This window comes from Syngnathus acus, chromosome 24, assembly GCF_901709675.1.
Source record: "Syngnathus acus chromosome 24, fSynAcu1.2, whole genome shotgun sequence".
Classification (NCBI taxonomy): Eukaryota; Metazoa; Chordata; class Actinopteri; order Syngnathiformes; family Syngnathidae; genus Syngnathus; species Syngnathus acus.
In genome coordinates, this window is record NC_051108.1 from 3,182,091 (window position 1) to 3,209,834 (window position 27,744).

The 27,744-nt window shown below is 40.9% G+C and overlaps 2 protein-coding genes across 5 annotated transcripts in view; one reads left to right on the top strand and one right to left on the bottom strand.

Moving 5' to 3' along the window:
* The first annotated feature begins 58 nt into the window (after window positions 1–58).
* Window positions 59–13,673, top strand: aven (apoptosis, caspase activation inhibitor). Of its 3 annotated transcripts, none has more exons than XM_037244679.1 (7): window positions 59–463; window positions 1,567–1,732; window positions 11,257–11,327; window positions 11,711–11,806; window positions 12,205–12,484; window positions 12,959–13,206; window positions 13,291–13,673. In XM_037244679.1, the coding sequence occupies exons 1-6, from the start codon at window positions 269–271 to the stop codon at window positions 13,102–13,104; spliced, it is 954 nt and encodes a 317-aa protein (XP_037100574.1). In that variant the 5' UTR covers window positions 59–268; the 3' UTR covers window positions 13,105–13,206; window positions 13,291–13,673. The 3 variants fall into 3 exon arrangements, with proteins under 3 accessions (XP_037100574.1, XP_037100576.1, XP_037100575.1); XM_037244681.1 differs by having other exon boundaries at window positions 12,959–13,201; window positions 13,234–13,673; XM_037244680.1 differs by having other exon boundaries at window positions 12,959–13,197; window positions 13,230–13,673.
* The window catches only part of ryr3 (ryanodine receptor 3), a 43,564-nt gene continuing 29,404 nt past the window's right edge, over window positions 13,585–27,744 (bottom strand). The window contains exons 65-106 of one of the 2 annotated variants that reach the window (XM_037244668.1): window positions 27,579–27,660; window positions 27,186–27,316; window positions 26,993–27,111; window positions 26,315–26,513; window positions 26,156–26,250; window positions 25,944–26,089; window positions 25,777–25,864; window positions 25,603–25,695; window positions 25,264–25,431; window positions 25,054–25,113; window positions 24,459–24,593; window positions 24,222–24,334; window positions 23,353–23,449; window positions 22,336–22,448; window positions 22,214–22,265; window positions 22,082–22,138; window positions 21,899–21,998; window positions 21,743–21,822; window positions 21,496–21,572; window positions 21,341–21,414; window positions 20,935–20,949; window positions 20,355–20,435; window positions 20,188–20,276; window positions 19,986–20,114; window positions 19,823–19,927; window positions 19,671–19,752; window positions 18,325–19,604; window positions 18,047–18,099; window positions 17,824–17,986; window positions 17,547–17,633; window positions 17,247–17,432; window positions 16,981–17,111; window positions 16,846–16,888; window positions 16,525–16,652; window positions 16,373–16,433; window positions 16,158–16,304; window positions 15,834–15,968; window positions 15,398–15,554; window positions 15,253–15,317; window positions 15,066–15,166; window positions 14,947–14,998; window positions 13,585–14,234 (exon numbers count right to left, since the gene is read on the bottom strand). In XM_037244668.1, coding sequence (XP_037100563.1) covers window positions 14,139–14,234; window positions 14,947–14,998; window positions 15,066–15,166; window positions 15,253–15,317; window positions 15,398–15,554; window positions 15,834–15,968; window positions 16,158–16,304; window positions 16,373–16,433; window positions 16,525–16,652; window positions 16,846–16,888; window positions 16,981–17,111; window positions 17,247–17,432; window positions 17,547–17,633; window positions 17,824–17,986; window positions 18,047–18,099; window positions 18,325–19,604; window positions 19,671–19,752; window positions 19,823–19,927; window positions 19,986–20,114; window positions 20,188–20,276; window positions 20,355–20,435; window positions 20,935–20,949; window positions 21,341–21,414; window positions 21,496–21,572; window positions 21,743–21,822; window positions 21,899–21,998; window positions 22,082–22,138; window positions 22,214–22,265; window positions 22,336–22,448; window positions 23,353–23,449; window positions 24,222–24,334; window positions 24,459–24,593; window positions 25,054–25,113; window positions 25,264–25,431; window positions 25,603–25,695; window positions 25,777–25,864; window positions 25,944–26,089; window positions 26,156–26,250; window positions 26,315–26,513; window positions 26,993–27,111; window positions 27,186–27,316; window positions 27,579–27,660 — 5,465 coding nt within the window. In that variant the 3' untranslated portion in view covers window positions 13,585–14,138. The remainder of the gene's footprint in view (window positions 14,235–14,946; window positions 14,999–15,065; window positions 15,167–15,252; window positions 15,318–15,397; window positions 15,555–15,833; window positions 15,969–16,157; window positions 16,305–16,372; window positions 16,434–16,524; window positions 16,653–16,845; window positions 16,889–16,980; window positions 17,112–17,246; window positions 17,433–17,546; window positions 17,634–17,823; window positions 17,987–18,046; window positions 18,100–18,324; window positions 19,605–19,670; window positions 19,753–19,822; window positions 19,928–19,985; window positions 20,115–20,187; window positions 20,277–20,354; window positions 20,436–20,934; window positions 20,950–21,340; window positions 21,415–21,495; window positions 21,573–21,742; window positions 21,823–21,898; window positions 21,999–22,081; window positions 22,139–22,213; window positions 22,266–22,335; window positions 22,449–23,352; window positions 23,450–24,221; window positions 24,335–24,458; window positions 24,594–25,053; window positions 25,114–25,263; window positions 25,432–25,602; window positions 25,696–25,776; window positions 25,865–25,943; window positions 26,090–26,155; window positions 26,251–26,314; window positions 26,514–26,992; window positions 27,112–27,185; window positions 27,317–27,578; window positions 27,661–27,744) is intronic. The other variant, XM_037244669.1, reaches the window with a different exon arrangement.

The following is a 27,744-nucleotide window of genomic DNA, read 5'->3' on the forward strand; positions in this document are numbered from 1 at the left end:
TTCAAATAGACACTAATAAAGCATATGTTTCTGCGCTGGCGTAAATAGCTAATTGAGTGTTTACTTTTACTATTGTATAATTTATTACCTGTTATTCAAATTACATTTAGATCAAATTGTTGTGAATTATCTCGATTTCGAAAACATTAATGAATAGCGGAACCAATATCAAACTGCATCGCGTGTTAGCAGGGCACTATTAATCAGGACACAAAACAAAACTTATAGTGCTACACTTAAAGCCGTCCGGCTGTCAAATCAGACTGTCATGGAAGGCAGACCGAATAGAGGCAGAGGAGGAGGTTGGAAAAGAGGTGGCCGCGGTGGAAACGATGGCGATAAATGTGGCAGTGATCACAGAGGAAGAGGCAGAGGAGGTCACCACCGTGGCCGGGGCAGAAAAGATTATCATCGCGGTCGTGGACGTGGAGGAGATGCAAATGCAGCGGAATTCCAACACTGGGTAAATGAGCCCGCTTTACCAAACCACCCGAAATTCTGAGCATGTTTTCATAATATTGCTTGTTGAATTCCTGCAAAATGCAGTGAAATATAATATAAATATAATATAAATATAATTCAAAGCAAATGCAGCCATTTCCATTTCACCCATTCCAGACACACAGTTTTAATACTTTTTTCATTGTAATTTACTGTTTAGTGCATTTAACAGCTACGAATAATCCACACCTGCTCATTTAATTAAATTAATACACTTTATCAGTGATTAGTTTCTAATATATGATTTGATAGCAATTTGATTATTATTGCTATAATAAAAAAAAATGGATAACCTGTCATTACTTTCACAAATCGTGGCCAGTACATTACTTTCAAGATGCAATGATTAGTCCACAACTGATCATTTCTTAAATTATTAGCTAAACAAACAAATATTATATTAATATTATTTTATTTTCTCATGCGTGACGGACTAGTCTAATATTAATTCATGTTTGTGAATTTTCTGCACTGTCAAGCCTTTTTTCAATGGCTTCCACGTCAGCATCTGATCAAATAAAAAATCACATCGGTCCTCATAATGCGCTGTAGAGGTAATTCAAGTAATCTCACCTTTTTGTGTCGTTTGATTAAGGCTAAATAATCAAACACTTGAATTATGTACACATGTGATCACTTAGCGCTTGAACAGCATCCGATGGGCTTTGTTTGCCTTGAAAATGACTTGGAGGATTCTTCATTTCGGCTGGCAGCTTCTGTCAACTAATCATCCCGTTGTTGTAATGGCAGAGTCAGAAAAGAAACAATAGGAGCTCAGTGATTGCAATCAAATAAATCTCCCTTGAGATTTCTGGACTCCTTGATTGCAATCATATGAAAATACACCTCTGCTTTGCTTCATGCTGACTGTGGGAAGAATAAAGCTAAATGTGCCGAATGAACGTCTCTGCCTGTGATCATTCATTTGGAATTTCAATTGGTTTGCAAACTGACACATTATATAATGCATGATAGTCAATTGATGGTTATATTACTTTATTCTGTGGGTGCATTGATTATAGCATATATCCATCGTTTCTAATTCAAATTTGCACCATTTTTCAGAATCAAGTTGAGGGTGACGCTCCTGAAGAGGCTCACAGCATCGTTTTCTCCAGGAGGAAACTGGAGTCCAACTGGGACCGTTATGAGGACTCGGAGAAGCAGGAAATCCCTGACAATATGCCCACGATTAGAGGAACTGACTACCATGTCCTTTTGGGCTCCGCAGGTGAGATTTGTTATGAAGGTTTGTGTCTTGTTTGTTTATCATGCAGGCTCAACCATGTGTCTCCACTTTATGTTTTACTACTTTACTTCCTTAGATAAACAAATGAAAATTGCCCCCCGGTGTCAAATATTCCAACTGCACTTGTCTCAGTAATCCTAATTAGCGAAAAGGAAATGTGTGTTGTCTTCAGCGCCCTTTTTAATTGTCTTGTATGGACAGTGTTTTCAGATGGCTGCAAAAAAAAACATCCTTATCATTTGAAAGAAAAAAACAACAACATTGTTTGCTCTTCTCAGACTCAACAGTTTGTAGTAACGTTTCCTCGTAAAAGTACAGAACTGTAAATGTGCATGTATGTTTTATCATGTGTGAAGAACAAAGTTATAAGGTAAGGTTGAATCTGTATTTAATTATTTTTTTTTAATCTTGCCTTTTTTTGTCTCAATTTGAAGTGAGTGTGAAATGACCTAAAACCTCAATCCGAATTTCAGGCCAAGTTGCCTCCGATGTGCATCACTATTTTTGACCTGTGTCATTTCAAATATAGCTGTGACCTACACTTTAGTAGCTGAGCAAAAGATGGATTTTGACACTGTCAACTGTGTGCACTCCTCCTTTAGGATTTAACCAATATATCAAGGGTGAGACCAATTAGAATAACCAAATTGTGCATATTGATATCTGAACTGTGTTTGTAAAAACAATTATTATTAAGGAAGCAACACAGTAACCACCTACATCAGGGTTCAATAATAATAATAATAATAATAGTAATAATTGTGTTATCAGCATTAGCATCTAAGGTCATGCCAATTCTACTCCTATTGTGCTTATCCGGAAATAATAGCTTAATAGTTAAATTTTGACAAAAATGTATGTTTGTGATTGATAAATAACTGGCATTTGGTTAAATTTGAGTGTTTCTGGGGAAAAATTACTTATTACATTATCTTGGAAGGTGATGAATTGAATGTAATTCCATTTCTTCGTCCTTCAAATGACTTTGGTATTGCATAAAATTCTTCTAGCTCCACCAGTGACTAACAGGATTTGTTTTTAACCCCAATATTTTCAATACCTTATTTATTAAACTGTTCAAATTGCTGTTGTAGCTTTCCATTAAGTTGTAGAACATCCAATACATTATTTGTAATCAATTATGGGATCTTTCAGATGAGTGTGACCTTTGTTTTTTTTAGTCTCCCACTATTTTTATTGTTTGGAGAGCATTACAATGATGCATCAAACTCCGACTTTCGCTCGTAGCGCACATGGCAAAGGTGCCCTCGCGACTTGTGCAGCTCAGTATTTCTTGTCTGTTATTTTTTTTTGCCCACATTGTCAGATTAGTCATACCGTACAACGAGAGGCCAACGCTCTCTCCGGGATGCTTAATTGTATGTGGGAGGCAATGTTTTTCTCGCCAATTAAGATAGCCCTGATATCAGCAATGCAGCATCAAAATGTCAATTTGCAGCTTTGTAGTAATACACAGCACAAATGAGCCTTCTCGAGTTGTAGAATTGTCCAATGTCCTACTACCAAGATTCTCACAGACACAAATGAGGTCCCACGCCTCCTAAGCAGTTGGGTACCTGAATGTCTACACCGTTTATTCCTAATGATAATCCAGGATGAAGGGTATTAAGAGGAAATGTTTTTTTTTTTTGTGTAGATCTCAGGGAGGTAAAAAGAAGACAGTTAGCATTCAAACGCTTCTTGAATACGAATTCTTTTTTTATTGAATGCAGTTTTTGACTTCATGTTTTTATTGCCTCATCGATGCCTATTATGTAGCACCTGCAGCTGACCCAAACACTCCATGTGCTTTTTTATTCTCGCACTGTGATTTATTCTGCTTTCAATCACGTCAAGCACAAAGGTTCGCTGTAAACCTCTTTCATTGCTTCCCTAAGGCCGAGGCTATCAAGGAAGCAACCCTGACCGATATCGGTACTCGAAATACTTCAAGGCCGATGTCTTTTGAAATAGACTTTGCCGTTGCCTGAAGAAGCAATCAGGAAACAGACGAGCGTTCTGCGCCACTGCGATTGTTAAATTAAAAGGCATTATTCTCAATTCCATGCGACGTCCGGAGGAGTTAATTGCTGTCAACTATTTGGTAACCCAGAGGCGGCTTTTATCTCCTCAGGTTTCCGTCCAATCATTGCTGGGGGTTGATTGCGCTGTTGCCATGGGGAATGTTGCCATCCTCTCGTTCAAGGCGTGGCATACTTATATGAGTGGCGGGATTGACTTATTTACATCCTAACGCCGTTCACATTAGCAGGAGGATCAATTCGACTCCCCCACAGCCGTAGTTTACCGAGGCCTCTAATGGACACCTATCAAGGCTCAATCATAATGAGAGAAAAGGAAATCACATTAGCACATCGGTGGTTCACTTAACTGGACGCTCGTCCTAACTGATATGAATAGCAGCAATCACGCCTTCATTTCTATGTTCCGGTGTTGTTATGGATACTTCATTAGATGTGGACGCAATGGCCGATCGGAACACTTTGGGAAGAAAAACCTTCCGGGCACTCTGTCGTTTTTTTTTCCCGCTGATGATAGTGAAGCTGGTGGAAGAAGGCGTGAGACTAAAAACGGCAGCTTTGATCAGAGACACTTCAGCTACCAGCCTACGGAACAGTCTACACGTGGTCATCTTTAAATACCACTTGTTCACTTAGGGGGAGTGTTATGTAGGCTTTTTTTGGAACAGGGACACCACTTTTTTTTTTTTACAAAAGTCAAGTTTTAAATGTGTATTAGTTCTATCTATCTATGTATCTATCTATCTATCTATGTATCTATCTATCTATCTATCTATCTATCTATCTATCTATCTATCTATCTATCTATCTATCTATCTATCTATCTATCTATCTATCTATCTATCTATCTATCTATCTATCTATCTATCTATCTATCTATCTATCTATCCATCCATCCATCCATCCATCCATCCATCCATCCATCCATCCATCCATCCATCCATCCATCCATCCATCCATCCATCCATCCATCCATCCATCCATCCATCCATCCATCCATCCATCCATCCATCCATCCATCCATCCATCCATCCATCCATCCATCCATCCATCCATCCATCCATCCATCCATCCATCCATCCATCCATCCACCTATCTAGAACACAGGTGTCAAACTCAAGGCCCGGGGGCCCAGATACGGCCCGCCACATCATTTTATGTGGCCCGCAAATTGTGCATCAAATTCGTGTGTCATTACTAGAATTGCAAATTGTCTTCACTTTTAATATCTTTTTTTTTTTTTTTTTTAATATTTGACCAGTTTCTACTCGTCTGATTTGAAAACGAGTTATTGTCAGTTTGTTTTGTAGCTTTTACTGTATATAATATGAGGTGCTCATACATTTATTTGGGTTGACAGTCATAATGGCCCTCCCAAAGAAGCTATGACTACAATGCGGCCCGTGAAAAAAATGAGTTTGTCACCCCTGATCTAGAATATATAGAATAGACCAGGATGAATAATTTCCATCACAATTAACATCTGAAAGCCGGATCAGTTCTTGTCAAACGATTGTAGGAATCTTTAGGCACTTTTTGCAAAATCAGGACTATTTGCAGCCTTACTGAATAATTCAAGCATGGAAGTAGTGTGATGTGAGCCATGTGGTCTCCCGCCCACATATATATTTTTTAATGATACTTAAAATCTAATCAGCCCGGTCGTCATACCTCCCACTCCAAAAAAGAGACAGGCACGACACCGCCACGCACATTCTTTCAAGATGTCCGAGGTTAATGATCATGTTTGTATCTTGCATGGAAATTGGCGATACAAAATGTACTATGCACTTTGAACTATTACCAATCTGACAGCTCAACACTTTTTTTCAACGCTTTAACACCAGCTGCTCAATTAACAATATTATGATTTTATTTCAAACAGAAAATCTTAATTTGACCGGACAGCTAAACCTGTGGGAAGTGTTCATGTGTTTAATTTCCTGTCATAATACCCACTTCAAACAGAATATATACTCACCCCTCGTGGCTTTGTCGGAAAACAATCCTCCAGCGTTAAATGGGCACTGGGCCAGTTCTTTGATATTGTCAAAAAAAAAATTTCCCTTGACTCCTTCCGCCTGGCAGAGTTTCTGACTCCCTCTGGCTTTTTTGCCTTTCTCACTGTAGCGCTTTGATTCCCTCTCTGAGCATTCGCTTCACACCTTCCCTCGCCGGCTCTTCGGTCCCCTCCCTTGCTCGCTCTCGCTGACTTTGTTGATCGCCGCTCGCCTCTCCAACGAGGTGAAAAAACACTCTTGTCAAATACCCGCTGGTCATCCCGACGTCGCACATCCTCATCAGTTGCTAAGGAGCTTCAATATCGTGCTGAATCGTCCAACTCTATTTCTGGGATCGGATGCAACAGCTGTTTTCTGTGGCTAGGGGCCACGTCGGTGCCGTTGAACGCCTTTTCTCCAGAAAATTGTCCTAGGCAGTCAGAAAATCTTCTGAGGAGACCCGAGAAAGCTTCGAAAATGGTTTTCACTCACCCCGCAAACTTTTTGAACTCCATCCTCAATGCTGCAAGAATATTTCTTCCCATGCGAGGATCCTCCTGTCCTCAGCCAAATTGCTGATTCTCCACTATTAGAGCCAAAGCCCACGCGTCTGATAGCCTCATCCTCTACCGGGGCTACTGAGCAACATGGAAGAGGATGGAGGAAAAGGTGAGGTGGAGGAGTAGAAGGAGTAGAGTGAAGCATATGGTGGGAGGAGTCTGAGGAGGAGTCAGTGTCAATGTCATCCACAAAACTACTAAGCACCTGTTGTGCAATATAGTTTAACATACTATTTACCTTCGATTGGTAATTGGTGCCATTGTGTTGGGAGTTGTTTGCACTTTTAAACTCACAACTCCGACCAAGATTCAAGAATTTTTTATTGGCCATGTTTGAGCATGCTATCCCCTGTTGTCTGCTTAATGGGCTTCATGCTGGGATGAGAAATCCCTGCCGAGAATTAGTAACGGTGTTAATAGCTATCGCACATGATCACATTTCAAGCCTCCTGTAACATTCATGGCTGACTTCAACTATTTCGTTTTATTGAACACAACGAGCAAGCTATGCTTTTGTTTTCGATGAGTAAATACACGACATGGAATCAATGAGTTTTGCTCATCAACATTAGACAGGCAGCTAAAATGTATATAAAAAAAAAATCTAATGGTAATTCAGCTAATGCCCTGGCGAAATTGCTTCATTGACTTTATGTATTTGCTTTTTATTTTTATTTTTGGTTTACTCTACCGTCTGCTACCAGGTCGTCATTGTATCAGCATTTCTATTCTCAATTGCCCAACCTGGACAAATGAATTCATTTTATTTTCACTGTTAGTAATTCCCAAATGGCAATTATGTCAAATCAGGGCATTTTGGAAAGAAAAACTAAATGAGTCATTCGGGATTCTTTTACCTCAATTCAAGATAATTGTTTTGAGCGATTCTCATCTCCCACATTGATGCTCCCTATTATGTGCTAAATAACAGTAGTCACGCCAAGAGAAGCCTTTCACCTTGTCACATTTCTTTCTATTTAATGTTACATTTGGCTATTTTATATTTCCTAAAGTTCAAGTTTGACAAGGACCCAAAGTGCAGCGGCAGAAACGCAATTCACTGTTTGTCGCTCACCTTCGTCAATCGCAACGATAAGTAGGAAACAATCACTATCGACAGCCACCTTTGTTCAATTAAATGTATTGTAACATCCATTCATCAGCTCTACCGAGGAGGTTTTCGTGTCGCTAACCGCTTTGTTTGTTTGCAGTTGGTGAATAATGCATGACTCTTGATGACTAAATTGGTCTGAACAAAAGGTGGACAATTTGTTCTAGAAGTCGGAGGCTTGGCCTTGGCTCGGATTCATCGTTTTGCTCCCTAGTCATTTTATTAGGCTGTAATCACGTAAACATAACATTTCACAAAAAAATAACGGCGAAGTATTCACTGCATTCACTTTTGCGTCTCATTTTATGCTCACAGTTTCTTGTGCGTGCATTTTTTTTTTTTCTTTTCTTCCTATGCTAAAAATCTATATGCGACGATCAAAGATGATATTATGGTTGGCTGTCACAAATTGATGGTTTGGAAGCAGTGGAGATGCCATAAAATGAGGCCTCCCGATGGGTTTATTGACTAAGTTTGAGGCAAGATCGCGGCTAATTTGACAGCTTCTGCAGCTTTTCCACTTTGAATGTATAACAGGCACATTCTCGAGGGAAATTTCCTAAGTGTTAATTTTTTTTTTTTTGCGTGGATTTCAATTACTCTTCAAAACGCGCGGAAGGAAAAATAAAGAAATGCTTTTACAGTTTATTTCAGCTACCGGCATGTTGCGAGGGCTTTTGAGAATTAAACCTCATATGTGCATCAATGATAGTTTAGTACCATAATTATGTAATTAGCTTAATTTAGTATTAGTTTCATCTTCATCTCCATTTTGTTTAATTAAAGCGCTGATGAGGAATCAAATTAAATTCTTCTCGTGACCCATTTTTGAGACAAAACATTTGTAAATTGGGAAAACTCGAAGTGAATTTGTCGCCCGTATGAAGTCCTATGGGGGGGTGTCTAAGTCTTCTGGTACTTTGGTGCTGTTCAAGGCCAAGTACCAAGTCTTTATTTAGCTTTCAGTTGGTGCATTGTTCTTCCTCTGTCTCCTCTGAATGTGAGAAGAAACACTGATAGTCTGTTGTCTCTTTTGTTTTCAAGTTGAAAAATATACCGTTGCGGTTCACAAGTTTAGGGTTTCATTTTTTGTAATCGTGTCTTCTAGGTTTGGTTTCTACTTTCAATCAGTTTGTTTTCTCCACGGCTTAGATCGCAATTTTGTGGCTGAGTCGGAGTTTATTTCAAAATGCAATTGTATTCAATTAATTGGAAAAAACATTTGCGGAAGCGCATTTTTTTTTGGAGGACTTAAAATTTAAATTGAAAGGAATCCTCTGAGTTCTTTCATGTTGCTTCCAACAGTCTGCACACTAATAAAACCCATTCCTAATGAGAATAAAGCCCCGAGTGAATTGAGGTTCCTCTGCTCTGACTTTGACATCCGCACAATCACCATTGCAAAGTAAATAGCTTCAGCTTCTTGATTTCACCGCCTGGTTTACTCAGGACTTTAATTGCAATTAGCTCAAGCAGTGATTTATCGATGTGTACAGACTTTTCTGTTCCCTGTCTTGTTGTCCTAATTGGCTTAGTCAAAAAGGCGTGACGGGGAGTCTGCTGGAGGTACCATAGCATTAAGTTTGCAATTTTTTTTGTTTGTTTGTTTGCTTGTAATTTCTCCGGTAAGTGTCGACCATCCCGACACTAAAGTTACAATTAATAACAGACATGCAAAAGCAAACATGCATCCATTCCACCTCCCTAAGTTCTTGTCTTTTTAGAAGTTTGGCAGAAGATTCTTGTTGCCATGGCTATGTCAGTGCTTACTGACTAGCTGAGTTGCGATTTCCATGATAAAAGGTTCACAATGTCAAAGGGACTGCTGAGTTGTTGTTTTTTTTCATTTTATTTATTTATTTTTATTTTCCATCCTGCTGCAGATTTTCACTGACACAATTATATTTATTCACTTGATGGAATGTCTGCAAAATTGAGTTGTGATGCCTCCATTTCTGATTGCATTTGACGAAGTACTGACATTTCAAACTAACGATTGTTCTGAAGTCCATTTTTTTGGAGCCAGTTTCAATGAGTGATTAGTCGTACAACTTTGGGTCATTGATAGATCGGTCCATCGGTCGTTGAGACTTGCTTGTTTGTCAGCATCGCTGTAGACCAGCAGCTGTTAAAGGATTTCACCCCGCTGTCCCGTCAAGCTGACTTTCTTCAGCCACCTCCTTTCTATTCAGACGTCATTTCTCTCTGTGCCAGCGAGAAAAAGCCCCCCCTGCAGACTCTCCTTTTTGACCCCCATCACTCCCTGTTCAGCAAAGCACTCAAGGACAACTTGCAGATGGTCCCGAGCGCCACACGTCTGCAATATCGTGCACGTTGGGCAGGCTGTGAGTGACGAGCGCTCTTCTATCAGGTCTCCAGCTGAGCGTCCATCTGTGCTTGTCACACTGACCTGCGTCTACTGTTTGTGACTACACCTGCTGAGTTTCGAATTAGTGTGGCCTTTTTTGGGGAGCAAGGGGAAACCGTCATTTGGCTTAGTCTTATTTTCTCGTCCTTCTTGTTTAAAAGTCGGCGGTGTCGAGCTCATTTTTGTCACATATACGAACGTCTGATATTATATACAGTATAGGCTACATAACAAACTGATAAATATCTCATCAAATCAGAGACTTGTAAAAACAGTTCAAAATGATAAAAAGATGAATGGTAATAAATACCGCGAGTAACATCTCTTTTTTTTTTTTTTTTTTAAAGTGAAGACGATTTGCAATTTTTGTATTGACACATAAAGTTGCACAATTTGTCTTTGGAGGCCAAATATAATTATAGTTTGACACCAGTGTTTAAACTAAACCACCTGTCCCTTCTTCTCTGTTAAAACCAAACTGTGCATCTTGTGTTTGCAGCCCTTGTTCGGAAGTAAACATAATAGTAGTTTTGAATGAGGTTAATTTTTCACCCGAATGCAGTGCCGAGTGGCTGACCTTTGACCTTGCAGCACATCGGCTGTGTCTCTATGTACTTAATAGTTGGCGAGTCACTTCATGTCTCAAGGGCCAACAACAACAATGGGATTCGATTTTCGGTGCGTGAAATCTGAGATGCGACCTTACACATTAACGTGCTTGTGTTTTTCTAATTCTTTCATTTGTTCTTATGACACCTACAAGATAGGAGTGCCATTGCTTAATAGATTCCACCTCAATCAAAAAAAAAAAGGCAGGCCGTATTTGGTGGTGAGGGGCTTTTGTAACTTTTGTAATGTAATGTAACCTTAAAGGTTGAACATGATCTGTTGTGGGTCCAACCTAAGCGAAAAGAAAATTGTAGATTGCACCTTCATTTTGTCTGCACCTGTTTATTGAACATGAAATTGCATACTCCTGCTTGCATGTGGAGATGAGCGTAATTATTACGAGAGCTTTGAAGAGCCCTTCAGACCCGACGGCCAGTACCTGTTCTTGTTTCGCAGTCCTAGTGGGTGATGCATTCCAGCATGTCCATTGGCACATCAATCGCCTTTCACGCTATAAAAGATGTTAACAATTTGGGTCTGGCGCACGAGCGTGCTTCTGCAGCTTTCTAACTTGTTGACAACTCAACCTCTGTGTTAATTTGCTTCCGAGTGCCCTCAGCGGGTTTGTTTTGGAAACAAAATGGCGGCACACGTTGACTGTTTACGCAATGCTATTGATTGCTTATGCAAAGGTTGATTATTTCGTTTTGTTTCTTTATCTGGGAAAGGACAAATGTGCTATGATGCAGAGGAATCAGTTGGTTCTCTACATGGCTTAAGTTTTTTAATCAAATGCTCTTTCGCTGTCATTTTTAGGGGATTGCTTCACTCAATTCCGCTTTTCTGAAGAAAAAGACTGGGAGACGGATACATCTTCATCCACTCAGGTAAATCCAAGGATGCAGTCATATGCTTATTGTTATAGTTTTTTAATGGGGTAAATTACAGTCTTAGCGGATTAATGTGTAGTCTGCCTCTTGATTGAATGTACCGTATTTTCCGCACTGTAAGGCGCACCTAAAAACCTCCAATTTTCTCAAAAGCCGACCTTATAATCAGGTGCGCCTTATATATGGACCAATATTGAGCCACTACAGCAGGCGTGTCCAAAGTCCGGCCTGCGGGTCAAATGTATATATCTCATATATGGACAAAGTTTTAAAATGGGCCATTCATTGAAGGTGCGCCTTATAATCCGGTGCGGAAAATACGGTATTCACCACATATTCACCAAGATGTATCTTGTGTTTTTCTCTTGTTGTTGTTCTAGATGTCTACTTTGTTTGTGGACCTCCCAGCATTGGCTCAGGTTCTTGAACAAGTGCCTCTTCATCAGAGGCTCAACTTGGAAGCTGAGCTAGTTCAGGTATGGCGTTAAATTGCACACGAGAGCATTCAAGAAGATTATTTGTTCCCTCTTGAGGAACATATACTTTGTGCAGGATTAATGACACCGGAGAACACGCTGAAATTAAAAGTTTTATGAGAAGACAAGAACAACAAAAATCAATAGAAATAAATTGTTTGGACAAGGATTAGTTGAACTCTGTCTTCAGTACACTGAGGATTTTATAGGTTAAAACACTCAAGATTACTTTGGCTGTTGGAGCACTTCTGCTTTCCAATAATTGCAACAAACATGAGGATTTAAATTGCAAAAAAGTTCAGTGTGGTGTAGCGTCTTGACACCCGTGAAGATTATTAAACCTGCCGAGCGTTGACATTAAGACATCTGTGTGAAAATATGGAGTTTTTTTATTCCAGGTTTCAACACCAGTCAACTCGCCCACAACGACTTTGGCCTCCAAACAGGAGACGGCCAAGCTGCCCTCATTAACACCATCGGCCGTACCTTCAAAAGACCCGAGCACCAAGACTTTAGGCTTTGTTGCCAGCTCCGACTTGCAGGCTCCCTCGAGTGTTGTTACGGCCTCGGCGGACGAGCTGGATGACGAGCTGGACCAGCTGCTCACTTTAGCGAAACCACTGAACCCTGTCTCAGGAGACCAGTCTGTCAACGTTGAGAGCGCTGTTGTGATGAAAGGTTCGTACTCCGGATGATAATGAGTACAGTCCGTTATGCACATGAGTATTTCCTCTGAAGAGCTAATCAAATAATGAACCAAATTGATGACAGAATCTCCAAATGTTCTGAACGTTTTTTTTTTTCCCCCAAGTATCATTTGAGTTATGCTATCCCATGAGGAGGTCTACACATTAAAAAAAAAGGCAAAATCTTAGCTTGGCACATCACATTTTTTTTTTTGTCGAATATGTGTCCTGGCAATTAAAAAAAATGTACAACAGACTATTTAATGTCTCCCAAGTCGGACTTTGAACTGAATCAGGGGTGCTTCTGCTCTTTTCAATTTAGCAGTTCACTCTAATTTGCCTCGATGCTAATCAACAACCAATTGCTCTTAATATGCTCATTGTTAGTTGCTTAGCTTCTTGTCCTGAGGGGGGTAAAAAAAAAAAAAAAAAAAAAACATCCCTGATATGTTCTTTCAATCTGTAGATTGTGACACAGTCACTGAGGTACAAACAGAAGAGAAGATGGAGGAGCCCAAAGACAACATTACCGCACCCCCTGAGTCCGCTTCTGTCAAGCAGGAAATGACTGAGGAGGACTTGGAGGACTGGTTGGACAGTATGATCTCCTGACCATTGCAGAGATGTAGATCATGGAAAGAAAAGGAGCTACAAGCAAAAAACCTGCAGGAGTGAAAACCCCCAAAACATGCATGGTAACGTCTCTTTCAAAATGTTGAATCCAATAGTCACACTGTTTTACAAATGTATTCAGTGAACCGCTGAGTGAAAATACAAATTCCACTTTTTTTCCACAAGGTTTTGCTTTTGTCTAAAATACTGTCGGGGCTGCGTGCAAACAAGTAGCCACTTGCCTCGCCTAGTTGCAGTGCCCTAGCTCCGGCCGTGGTTGTCATGGTAACAAACGGCTTTTTACATCTTGGGGGAAAGAATGCACAAGGGGATTGGCTCGTGAAAGTGACGAGTCATGCTTTATTGCCTCAATTAACTTTATTCATTTCCGTCCTCTCGTTCACATCAATGCAAAACTACTACATGTGTGTATATAATGTAAACTTCCATAAAACAGCAGCTGATTTGCCCATCAATGGCTTTTTTTTTTTTTCTTTTGTTTTCTGTTTGGCTCTTCTACGGTGGTAACAATTGCAGACAGGCAGATTAATAAAACAAATTGAGCAACATTTACACAACATTTATACTTTTTTTTTTCTTTAACACAAAAGCCACAAAATTAGCATAAGTGTAATCGCTGTGTGTGTCAAGAGGGACAAACTTTTTGCATAGTTTCTCAAAAGGCACTTAAAGTGTATCATAAAGTGACCAGTCATGTTTACAACAGGTTTTAAAAGGCAGATATGAAGTTTCATTTCTATGTCAGTGGTGATCAAAAAGAAATATTCCATAGCAAGTTTCACATGCATCAAACAATTCGGACTGAGCAAATGAAAAGGTGAGAAAACGTTGCATATAAGAGGCACCATGGCATTTTAGTACCAATATGGATGCCTCCTATCAATCCAAATTCAGTATCTTTTTTATTTTTGCTACATTTATCAGCAGGATTTCCAGTAAACTAGAGTGAAGTTCACAGTCTGTGTCAGATCGAGAAAAAAAAAAAAAATTCACCAGATTAAGGCAGCCGTCTTTTAGCCCAACTGGTCCTCATATTGCTTCCGGAAACAGTCTCCGGTCGGGAAGAAGTCCCAGCATCTTTCCTGGTACATCTTCCACACATACGACTCCTGGAGGGGAAAAGGAGATGGTTATAGCGCCACCTGTTGCTGTGGCATGTCTGGCGTTTATGCAGACTGACATTTCAGGTAAGGAAGATTTATTTTTTCTTGGTATATTGTAATAATTGTTTTGGATACCCTTGTAGAGAGTGGAAATCGCCCAAATTGCCTAAATGTTCATGAGACACTGTTATACGGTGCACAACCTTATAAGACTAATAAGAACATTATGAAGCATCACATTCATATTCCAAAATGGATTCTATTTCAGTAAAGCGATACGTTGGCGTCCATCAGTATCGTGTTAAGATTCCGCTGGACGAGTTGAGTGTTTCAAAATGAGAAATCAAATCTGATATTGTCATTCAAATTCGAAAAGCGGATTGGATGACATGCATGATATGAAACCCTCTCTGTTGTCACGATTGATTTTTGTCTTGCCTGGTCTTATTGTGGGCTTTGAGAATTTCTGCTAAATGACACTGAAACATCTTTCAAGGAGGCCGACAACAAGTCAAAAAAGTCCAAGTAAACCCACACATTGTTTCCTCCTCCTGCAAAGCTACACTTATGCAACCCATCAAGTGGGCAGAAACAAGTGAAAGCTACAAACAGAAGGGTCAGGAACATGAGTGTCTTTTTTTCATCTTTCTTTAGATATCGCAGGGCAGAGCTCTTGTGAGTTTAAATTCAAATATTCCGTCTAGTTATCATCACGTACCTGGCCTGTGTGTTCTGTCTCATCCTTGTTGATCAGGTACATCAGAAAGAACCTGCAGAAGGGAAGTAGAGTCAGACACATTTTTGGTTTTGTATTTTTTGAAGGTTAGCATTGCTTACAGGTAGTTTGCAAGGTTGTGCTCCTGTAAGGTGTGAGTTTCAAAACCGTGAGGCGTCCGATCAAAGTAGTCGTTCCCGATGCCACAGATGAAGCATTTGGTCTAAAAGACAAACAGAATTAGCTTCATTTTCAAAGTATTGTCTTCCGCTAGCCAATTCATACTCTCGTGCAAGGGTGTTAACTTACCTCCATGTCCTCCTTCACTTGCTCCTGCTGGTCTCTCAGCTCACCAAAGGCATCAATGATCAAACCTGCAAGGAGGGTGATTGAACGTGACACTTAACTAAAGACGGAACGGTTTTTTAAGATTAGGCCAGGAACGTTGCGATACCCTGAATGATGGCCAGCAAGATGACAATGACAAAGAAGAAGAAGGTGATGTCAAAAAGGATGCGGTAGAGCTCGTAAGGGTCTCCAGCCGGGTCCTCCAACTCATCACCGATACCCCCCCCAGCTCTTACACCCACGTACATGTGGAAGAGATAGCACTGTTGCAAGGAAGAAAATAAAAACAGGAAATGCAGTCTGTTAAGTAAGATTGTAAGGAGAACAGATTTGACTTTATATGTGTTCAAAGCGTTCAATGTGACGGTTGAAAAGTTAAGAGGCAACCATTCCTCAAAATATGAATGGGATTCCATTCAAAAGCCAAAAAATGTTTTTCTTTCTCAAATATGGCCTTGCTCAAGTCCGTGATTGCTTTCTTCCACAAAAGCTTAGTTATCTGTTTTTTTTTTAAAATCGGTATTTTCAATTTGTAAAGGTACCGTCATCATGTCGTCACACTTCATGTCCGGCTCGTCTTCGTCCTCGCTCTTATTGTAGAACCTTCTGAAGAAGTTGAAGGCTACCACTGTGTAGAGATACACAACCACTGCCAGCAGACCCACTGTCAGCACCAACTGTCAGAAAAAAAGAGGAATTCATAAAATTTGTTTCCCAATTGTTTTGTAGTCAAAATAAATTAATTTAAGATAATGGCATGACACCCTCACACTAAAAATATCAAAATAAGATTTGAAGGATAGCTCAGCTGACCCAGAATGTAAAAATTCTCTCCTGTGGCTCCCTCTGCTGGTGGAAATACATACTTGCTTGCCATTGTGAGTGACTGAAGACAGGATGGTCCGGAGAGTCTTGAAGCCCATGGCAATGTCCAGCAGGTGGGCAGCAAAGAAGAAGTTGTTGAAGTGTCCAAAAATGGACATAATAGTGTACCAGATCAGATACAGGAAAGACTGTAAAAGAAAAATGCACAATATGTGATGAAAACTAGTCAACAAAACTAACTTCCTTAGTAACTTACATTGTCAGTCAAAACCACTCCCAATTTCCAAATGTGATATTTTGTGTCAATTGAGCTGAGCCTGTCAACAACAACAAAAAAATATTTTAATATTATTATTGTTTTAGAACAAAATAGATGCAAAAGATTTTCTGAAGCAGCTGTGTTCTCACCAGGAGAGCAGGGAAGCTTCCTTCTCGACAGTCTCCACGGTGGGGTCAAAGTCCAGAGCACTCTTATCCAGGCCTAAGAGCTCGGCGATGCGCTCGGCTCCATATAAGTCCCCGTATTTGTTAATCACCTACACACACAGGAAGGTAAAGCGGTTGAGCCAGTGATGTCACAGATAGGCCATGTATAGACTTTCTGCCATTATTATTAATATAGACACCAAAAAAGGGGAAAAAATCTTTATAAAATGTCATTTTGGGCAAAATTCATATTAAGGGTGAGGATTTTTAACAAACACATGATGATCGTATGATTATGTGGACCTTGCGTTTGATGAACTTGTCCCAGTAGTTATTTGGAAAAGACCTAGAGTAAAAAATGGAAACCACAAGGAAAAAATATCGTTAGTGATTCATGGAGTTGAAAGTCAGTCGTTAAAAAGATTTGCTTTGACTTACGGGGTGTTGATAACCAGTCGATCCCACTGGCCTTTAATATCCTCATCAGATGGTTGCTCGGTGATGTACAAGCCATCAAACTCCAGCTTCCTGGCTATCTCCTTCTCTCGCTTGAACACCACCAAAGGAACCTAAAGTTTAAACAATCGGTGTCATAAAAACCCTGACATTTTTTTTATTGTAAAAACCAGTCGAGATGCGTAAGAAACAAAAACACAAATAAGGGACGGACGAGGATAGAGATGATGGTTTGTGATGTTCCTCACCTTCAGACAGTAGTATCCCACCAAACACACGAGGGAGATGACTGTGTGGAATATAGCCAGGAAACGCAGGGTTGGCAACATGTAGCCCGTGCTCTCTTGGAGAACAAACTCATCCATGTCAAAGAGCGTGTCCTCGTCATCCTTCTCCCAATGATTCTCATCGTCTCCTTCTTCCTCTGCCGTGACCTAAGTTCAAAAAAATGCAGTCAAATTTTTATACACTGGAGTATTTTTTTATTTTTCCCCTTCCAATGTAGACAAATGAGATCATCCATACTTGAAATTTTTTGTTTTGTTTACCTTGTAGAAGAGCAAAATGAAGTTGATGGCGAAACAGACAAACAGAGCCAGGAAACGCAGATTGTAGAAGTTGCGAGCCAGGTAATTCTGTCAAGAAGATACATGAGATCCATTGAGATGAGCGGTGTCACGATTAATCGACAACAAATCGATTAGCAAATTAATCGTCTCCTATTTTAACAATTGTTTAGGGGGATTTTTTTTTTATCCAAATTTTCTGATTCCAGGATCTCAAAAGTCTGGTACAGATAAAATAATGTGTCATCTGGGGTCTTACCAGCATTTTGGTCAGATAGACATCCAGCGTGGAAAAGACTTTGGACATGAAGGCAGGAGAAGCTTCTTTGGGTCGACTTGATTTCGCTTTGGGTTTCTCCTCAGCCGGTGGCTCCTTGGCTTCCTCTTTCTTAGCTTGATCTTCCTTCTCTTGGTTCTCTGTGCTGTGTGTGTGTCATTGTTGTTAGAATCTGACAGTTCTGTACTTTTCCCTAAATACTCACTCTGCTTTCTCAGGTTCACTCTCAGGAGATTCATCAGCCTTGGCAGCAGTTTTCTACATGACAGAGAAAATGATTACCGTAATTTTCGGACTAGTAGTCGCTCCGGAGTACAAGTCGCATCAGCCATAAAATGCCCAAAAAAGTGAAAAAAACAAGTCGCCCCCCCCACCCACTATGAAAAAAACCGCGACTTATAGTCCGAAAAGTACGGTACTCAGCAGAGATATTGATGAGATGATTTCAATGAAAAGTGATGAGTTCAGTTAGGAATAACAAACCTTGGGGTCTGTGGTGGAGGTCTCACTATTGAGTTCAGAGACATCCCCCAGTCCGTGCTCCACAAGTTTTCCGCCTTCCCTCTTGGGCACGTTCAGCATGTCCAGCATCGTGTCAACCTCAGCTATGTCTGCCGGTGGAACCATAGTTGCGTCAGAGGTTCCCGAAGACTCTACGGCCTCTAATTTCTCTCCTTCAACGGTATCTCCGTGGATGCCAAATTGAGTGGGATCGGGCATATTTCCAAGGATATCTGTCACTTTGATGTTCTTGGCACCTTCGACCAAACCGCCGCCGAACATGGAAGACCAGATGACGTGGAAGAAACCAAATATGAGACTAGCGATTCCTTTGAAGAAGCCAGTGAAGAGCATCCAGACGAAAGAGAAGCAGCATGTGATTATTTCCCTTATGCTCAGCTTCTTGAGTTTCCTGAGCTTCTTGCGGATATTTTTCACGGAAACAATTTGGCGCGCGTGATGCAACTTCTTCACGATTGATCGACACGCAGAAGTAAAAGCGGAGGCAGATTCTGAGGAGCCGTCTTCTCCAGCCAATTCATCCAGGATGGTGAATCCCTCCTCCTCTTCCTCCTCCTCCTGTTGCTCCACAGCATCAGGTTCCGAGATCTGCGAGGCTAGTTGCATCTCAAAAATGGTGTCCTCACAAAAATTGACAAACATCTCCATCTTCTCACTCTCGCCTCCCTCGTTGACCACGTCAAAAATGAACTGGCGCTTGGACTCTTTGACTTGAGGCTTCTCCCATTGCTCTCGGCTGGATTCGCTTATCTCAAAGTACACCCGCTCGATGCGTTTTGCACTGCCGTTGATTTCGATACGCCCCAGGTAGGGCTCGAAGTAGCTCAGCACACTCTCGGCCAGATCCAAGAAGGCGGCGAGTCGGGGATCGTGCGGCATGTGCTCGGAAAGGTTCGTCAGCAACACGGCCACATTGAAGCCGATGTCTTTGGCTGGTTCGTGGAATCGCTCCACAAATTCCTTGTAGTTGAACATGTCGTTCTCGTCGGCCTCGGCGCAAGAAAGCAGGAAGTCGATCTCCGATTGGCTGTACTGCTTTTGGCTCTCCATGGATTTCTGAAACTCTTTCTTTGAGATAACTCCCTTGCACTCGGGGTCGTACTCCTTGAAATTGTCCGACGTTGTTAAGTCCTTCAGCTTGAGGAACATATCAAAGAATTTCAGGATCATCTCGACGTTGTTCGAAGACTCCACCAGGGTGTCCACCATCTGCTTCCCGATTGTTCCATTCACAACGTTACCTGGAAAGGTAACGCGTGTTTTCATAAAGTTGCACCATCATCAATTCAGTCCACCATCTATTTTACCTTCTAGCAGAGACAGCAGCATGACAACCATGTCTTTCTGCAAATCCATAAGTTCCTTTAGCAGTTCTATCTGACTGGCATCCTACAGGGACATACAAGATGTGGTGTCCTCAAAGAAAATAATTACAATCAAAGCAGTAAGCAAAAAGTACCTGAGACAGTTTCATCTGCATGTTGGCAAAAACATGCAAGAAGCCCACCACTGCATCCCACAATCTGCTGTGAGCAAGACTCTGCTGGTTCCCAATACAAGGGCCCTGAAAGAATGCTCATCATTAGAATAAAAGTTGATTTATAACTTATTAACTTTGTTACCTGGATATATTCAGTCAAGGAGTTGAATATCTGCTTAGCCACCGATAACGCTTTGGAGAAATTAACTTTGCCAGTTTCATCAATGATGTCTTTGCCAGAGTAGTACCAGTAGAAGTCACTGATCGATTCCTAAAATGGAAGACAATATTATAAAATCTCTTGTTTTTTATTTTTTATTTTTCGATTTGTGCTCTAAACTCACCTGAAGGCGGAGCAAGTAGTCAACAGTGCTGATAATGATGTTGACCGTGGTTGTGTTTCCAGTTTGAGTTCTCAGGAAGTTCTGGAACTCTAATGGAAAACCATATTTATTGTTTTTAAGTGAGTTAATAATAATAATTAAAAAAAAAAAAAAAGTCATAAACTTACCCCCATTGTGCCCCTCACAAAGAAGTTGCAAAAACCGGAACAGATCTTTTGTAAACTCGTCATTCAGTAACACCTTGGAACCTTTTGAAAAACAGTGTTTTCAATTTACACATTTTCTTCTTAACTTAATGTAACAATTTCCCGAGAAGCAATGCGTACAAAAGCAAGCAGCAGAGGTTATATGTTGAAAAATAATATTTCAAGCTTAGTGGCCTTTAGATTGTAGGTCGATGAAGGATTCATCGTTTCAGATAAGAGCTGAGAACACACAAAGGTACAAACATTCACTTCAAATTCAGATCAAATAATCCAGCCAACAAAGCCATAAGTATTAAAAATCAAGATGAGTTCTGTAAAGCCGATATAGCCATCTTGGGGAACTTTAACCCATCCTTATAATTAAGGACGATTAAGTTATTTGTAGAATTAAATGTTAATAAAAAGGAATGAATGGGAACAGAAATAACACAAAGTATTAGCAATAGCATCAATTATTTGGCATGCATTAAGTCGTAGAGCGTTATGGAGACATTCATTATGAAGCATAAGCATATGAAGATGATCTTAATTAGTTATTTACCCCGCTCAGTGTGGACTGCCATCGATGTTTTTATTTTTGTAATGAGAGGAAAGAGACAAACAATATATGAAGACATATGATGACAGCGAATTACAATACAAAGAATTATGGAGAATACATTGGAGCCATGCAGTTAAAAACTAATTCCAGAAAAACCCGCCTATGAAATGTGTTTCTTCATGATACAAGAAAATTTCATCGTAACAAACGCGAGGAAGTAACAGTGAATTGTTAAACTCGACGACTGAATAATGAGAGACTCACATAGATGAGAAAAAAAAGCAATGTTTTTTTTTTGTTGCTGTTAAAATCACCTTGTTTGTGTTTTAAGACCTTTTTTTTATAATTAATTTTTTTTTCTTTAAAACACAATAGACTCATCCAAATAACATCCATCAAGACTTACCTGAACCTTCCTCTGTCACCATGCCGAGTCCCTCTGCCTTATTCTGTCTCTCAAATGCATTCAAGTCCAGGACACTATCAGAAAGAAATCCACAAGTTCTACATTCCAGAGTACTTTTTTTTTTTCATCGTATGAATAATGAAACACAACTATACCTGCACGACTGCATCAGTCCTGAGAGGCTTTTAAAAAAGCTTGCGTCTCTTTTCTCTTTCAAGTAATCGAGCATTTTCTGTGTGGGGACGGGGGGCAAAATGAGTAGTTACAGCATGCTACCGTAAATTTCGGTCTATAAGCCGCCACTTTTTCCGCAAATTTTGAACCCTGAATCACAAGTTTTAGCTGGTGCGGCTTATAGTCGGGTGCGGCTTATAGTCCGCCATCACATGTATGCACACTTACTTGCTGAACTTGCACATTGCCTCCGTTTAAGATGGAAATGCCGAGTTTGAGGGTACAAGTCACCATCGAGCCCAGGTGTCCTGATAAAATGAGTCCGATAAGAAACCGCCGACAAAAAAAAAGTGCATTTTTAAACAAACTGCCAGCATTTTTCACCTTTGCTAGCGCTAATCATCTGCAACACCATCTCGGCCGCCCCGCGAGCGTGAAGCCGAGCCTGCTGGTAGAGAATCTTCTGTTTTTCCATCTCCTTTTCCTGATGGTCATTAGACACACAGACAGTTGATAAAATGACCTTTTTTGAATCATCTCACAGTAATTATGGGCTGAGGCCCGCACCTCAAACGTCTTCTCTTTCTCTTCTTCATCCTCTTCTTCCTCATCCTCTGCACAGCTCTGCGAACATGTACATTCTGTTCATCTAGTTTTTTTTTTTCTGATTACTTCATAGGTGAATAGAACGAGGCCGACCTTTGCCATCATGTCAGCATATGCAATATATAAAGGATCTTCTTCTAAGTGACTGAAACAAGAGATGTTAAGGTAAGAAAAAAACATTGCATCATAGATTTCTGTTTATTCCACTACAGCACCTTCTTTCCGTTAGAGCGTTGTGGCTAAAATGGAGGATGAGTTGGTGTAAAGGATCTGGCTGGACTTCAGCCACCTCTTCTTCATCCTCCTCCACAATTTTCATGGGAGTTTTCTGCATAGCCCCAAAAAAATGCAAACAGTGAGATCTAGCATAATTTGAAGTGCAGCAACCAATTATTTTTATCCCATTACCACCTTCATTAATTAGCATGTTCAATGTGACTCATGCAGATGCATTTGGTCATGGCCAGATGAATCGTGGGAAGGACAAAATGAGTAAAAAGGGGGGTTTACAAACACGTGCATGTTATAGCAAACAGCCATCCGATGATAAAATGGACTTGATGACATCCCGAATCGCTAACTGTTTAAATGACGAGGTCACGAAAGTTTGGGGAAAAATCACTTGACCGTGTGATTGATTTGTAAATATTTGCATCAAAACTAAACGTATCCTGCATCTCACGGGCCCGGACCTAAAATGAAAGTAACCTTTCCGTAATCATGTCAGCAAATGAAAACGACTCTTGACGACAAATTTCTGAAGGCTCGATGACGTTTGCGTTGAGCTTGAGCTTGTATGATCTCGCGAGCATGCCACTGACGTCACGTCCACAGAGCCTACTTGATCACGCGACAGACTTACAGAAAACAGCCAAAAAGGACAACTGATGGGTTGGATCCAGATCTGACAGCCAACAACATGGAGCGACGGTGTCTAGCAAGCGGCCCCTCCTTACCACTGCTGTTAAAATGGTATAGCCTGGCTTTCTAGAGCTGTGAGCGCCAGAGCTGACCCTGCGTCTCCTGAGTCCATCATGCAGTCTTTGCCCTCGAGCCGATCTCTGTTTGAAGGCTTTGCCACACCTAGAACGGGGCGCCCTGGATGCTTTGGGCGAGGTTCGCTCCCAAGACTCGAGGGGCACGGAGCTAAAGAGGCGATCGGCGGGCAGGACTGGCAGAGGGGTGCCAACGCAGGGCACGCGGGACACGGGCGAGGGCCGCCCAGTACTTACTGCCAAATCCTGAACTAGCTTTTCCTCAAAGGAGTACTCCTCTGCCTCTATCCATATTCTTTGATAGGCCGGGATGAAGAGGTTGATAGCACGATGCCTGGGAAAGGGGGAGGCAGTGGGAAGGGATGGAGGGGAGGGAGGTAAAGTGGCATTAAGGAGGGTTCTGGTGAGGTTTGGAAGGTGATAGAAAGGAAAGATGAAAGGTGGGAAGGGGAGCTTCCATAATAGTGCATCTCAGGCAGGGTGGTGTGGGATACACTGGCTTTTCTGACTGGTCATAAATTGAAATAGAATCTGTCGGATTGAAAAATACAATTCCGAAACATAAACACTGAAATCAACTCTGAGAAAAAGAAAATACAAGAAAAACGACTTCCTACCTCCTGCCTTTTTTTTTTTTTTTTACTTTCAAGGGACAATTCTGCAATTTTTGACTCATTCTAAATGACCAATCAGAATCAACAGTGCTGCAAGAACTGGCCGTTCGGCGCATATCTGTCGACAGCCCGGTGGATGAAAAGGAGGAGGGGGGTTGAACGGATGAAACATTCGCCCCATACTTTCACTTTACCGTCAGCAGCGAGAACAAGCGGTCAAAGCTGTAGGCTTTGAATGCCCTTTCCAGCCAAACCTCCCGATAGCCATTCAGGAAGTAATTATTATTTTTGTATCTGAGGGGAGGGATGAGGTCGTATTATGCAAGAAAACAACACAGAGGAGATCATGTCATTAGGGAGGTGGTGAGGTTTATCATGGCCACACTGTTTGTTATTTAAAGTTAGCCTGAGAAGAAACAAATGGTCACTTCAATCATTATTCACATTGTCTTTTTTATTCTTATTATTATTATTAAGCAGGGAGACTCTTACCTAGGTAGATTATAAAGGGGGGCCATTCGAAAGCAGGCCACCACAGCCCGTTTACGTTGTTTGGACAGCAGCTTCTGCCACGCACACTTTTTATTTCTTAAAGGCTGCTCCACCTGTACAGCAAAAACAGCGAAATAAATTCTGCTCATGTAAATAAAAAGGCTAATGATATAATGTCGTGCAATTATTATTTTGATCGTATTCAACAGCATACATATTGTGTTATTGTTTTTTTACCTGTTCCAGATGGAAAACTGCGGCCGAGATGCTCTGAACCCGATCCACCGTGTGTTCCGGGTTAACTGGCTCGTCACTCTTCATGGTGATATCTTTGTAGAGGTTCAGCTGCCACTGGACTGCCGGGTCATCAGACTGTAGGTAACGCGTGATCATGACGGTAGAACATTTGATACAGCGTTTATTTTACATGGATTACTGAAGGAGCTCATGAGTCTGATTACCGTATTTTCCGGACTATAAGGCGCACCTTCAATGAAAGGCCCATTTTAAAACTTTGTCCTTATGTAAGGCGCACCGGACTATAAGGCGCACCATTAATGCATCATGTCAGATTTTTAATCCAAATCAAATGATTCTCCATCTTATCTTTTTTATTTCACCTTCAGACGCAACAAATTACTTTATAATCACAAAGTAATGATCCATAGTCTTTTTGATTCATAATTCGTAGTCTTCAGCGGGCCACTTATGATTGTTTTCATGACACAATGCTTCGGGCCAGTTTAAATTTAGGAATTTTGGTCCATATATAAGGCCTTATAGTCCAGAAAATACGGTAAACTACATTTGAAAGTGATGACATCCGATTTACCTTGTCCTGCAGATGAAGGTTCTGGCGCAAGTAGTCCTTCACTTCATCATCAGTATCTTTCTAAGACCAAAAGAGAACATATAACTCGTCTCCATGGAAAACTACAATTCTTTTAGAATGAGATAAAAGTCCAACAATGAGAATGATTGATCAATAAAAATGGCCACTAAAACAAGAGCTCATAAGGAAATGTTAAAGGGGTAGGCCCACCAAACTGTAACGGGTCTTAGCCAAGGAGATGAGCTCCTGGTCCCCTGGCGTGCACATGTTGAGGCCGATGGGCAGCATCTTCTTCAGCGCGGCCACAATCAAAGAGGTGTGGATGGAGTAGTACTCGCCACGACGACGCTTGTGCTTCCTCTCCTGGTCGCCACCAGACTATAAAATACAACTTATTTCCCCCCTATTTCAACGATGCAATAAACTCCCTGTTATGTGCAATAGTTAATGGTCCATTTTGTTTATATCAGAATAATAGAACAGTGTCTCAGGCATCCATTGGACCTGGAAATATAGTTGTCACAATAATATTTGATGTTGCATATTTACCTTGGACAGTTTTGCCTGGCCTTCTCCAGTGAGCAAGCCCAAATTATTGATCTCATTCTGCACGACAAAATTTTGCTCCTCGCGTTTAAAATTCTAAGGTCAGCAAAAGAGAGAATGATTATTTAGCAGAGTTTGTCAGGATAAAATGCTAGCTTGGTGAATAACATGACTTACATGCGACTTGCACCAGAGGATGAAGATATCTGCCACCATTCGAAAGAGCTCAGTGGAGTCGGTATCAGGCTCCTTAAGCCATCTCGATCTGGTGCAGACCAAAAGATGATTATTGCGTTTAAGCTCAGTTAAATCAGTGCAAGATAAATACATGATATGGATTGTACCTGTTGATGTCGACATAGCGAATAAGCATGGGGTAGAAGGCATAAAGGTCTCGGCAGAGCACGGCAAACTCGTCCAAGATGAGAAGCTCTGCCTCCTGATTGTCACTTTTGCTGTCAGCCTTCAATAATTCCTCCTCAGACACAACCTATCAATGATCATAAAATGATAACAGTGGTGAATCAGAGGAAATGATGAAACAAGTTGCTCCTACCTTCACCGTCTTCTTCTTCAGTTTCTCAAGTGTTGGTAAAAAGTGGGTTCTCAGCAGACCAGCTTCTGCTTTACTGATGATGGGCTGAGAGTAGACTACATATGGAAAAAATCGGGTTTTAGTCTCTTTGTAGACATATTGCTTTGTCTAACTGCCTACCTGCAATCCTCTTCATCCAGGGGGCATCCTCAATGCCCAGGTTGTTGTTGAGGAGCTTGAGAATGTTCCCGAGAATGATGCTGAGGTGCTCTGATGTCACCATGGTGCAGCACTCGCCACTCGCAGGTGGGTTTTCAGGACCTTTTTCCCACCAGTAGGACAGGTAGTTGCACAGCATGGGCAGGATCACTTCAATCACCTGCAGGAGAAAATCAGCAAAGCTGAAATACAAATTCAATCGAATAGATTTTTCTTTGGATAGTCCCAAGATCAAATACCGTATTTTCCGGATTATAAGGCGCACCTTCAATGAATGGCCCATTCTAAATATTTGTCCTTATATAAGGCGGACCGGACTATAAGGCGCACCATTAATGCATCATGTCAGATTTTTCATCCAAATCAAATCATTCTCCATTTTATCTTTTTTATTTCAACTTCAGACGCAACAAATGACTTTATAATCACAAAATAATGATCCATAGTCTTTTTGATTCATGATTCATAGTCTTCAGCGGGCCACTTATGATTGATTTCATGACACAATGCTTGGGGCCAGTTTAAATTGAGGAATTTGGTCCATATATAAGGCGCACTGGCGGCTTTTGAGAAAATGTTAGGTTTTTAGGTGCGCCTTATAGTCCAGAAAATACGGTATTTAAACAGCCAATTTTTGACCTGCGGCATCTCATTGTAGCGGGCACCAGTCTCCGAGACATCGTTGACATCCTTAAGCAGCTTGTCAAGACGAGGCATCTCCGGACACATTTCCTCCACCGTATCAGGCATACTTAAGACTAGGGAGGTAAAACTATCGTTTAAAAAAAACATGTTGCAGTCATTTTGACAAGGTTTATAAGTGGGCACTGACTGGCCCTCTCGCGTGGTGTCTTGGTGTTGAAGACGGACAGTGGATTGTGGGTGTTGAGATGAGGTTCCAGGAAAGCTACAGGCATGGCGCCCACTAGAGTGGCCAGGCTCTCACCAAGTGCTGGCAGATACCTGCAAGCCAACATGGATAGTGTGTACAGTCCATCTAAAATTAAAAACAATGACAGTCATTTGACAAATTTGAGTTAACTACCTTGAACATACTGACGTTTCAATCGATACTACATCAAGGGAAAAAGCACTACTTTTGTCTAATTGACGCTCCTCAATTCAATTCAATAAGATAGCAAAAAATATTTTTTAGGTAAAAACAAAAACAGTCAATCATGTGTTGTGAGATTGGTGTACTTTGACAATATAGATGAAGGTGTACCTTTCCACAAAAATGTTCTTTCCTGTACCCAGATAGTAGTAACAAGTAAGGATTCGGTAGCAGGACAGCTGAACGTCATCCACTGAAACACAAATCCAACGTATAGTTTCAATCTACTCATTTTTATCAACAAATAAAATGCAGACGGAGTCAATGTTGGAGCTGG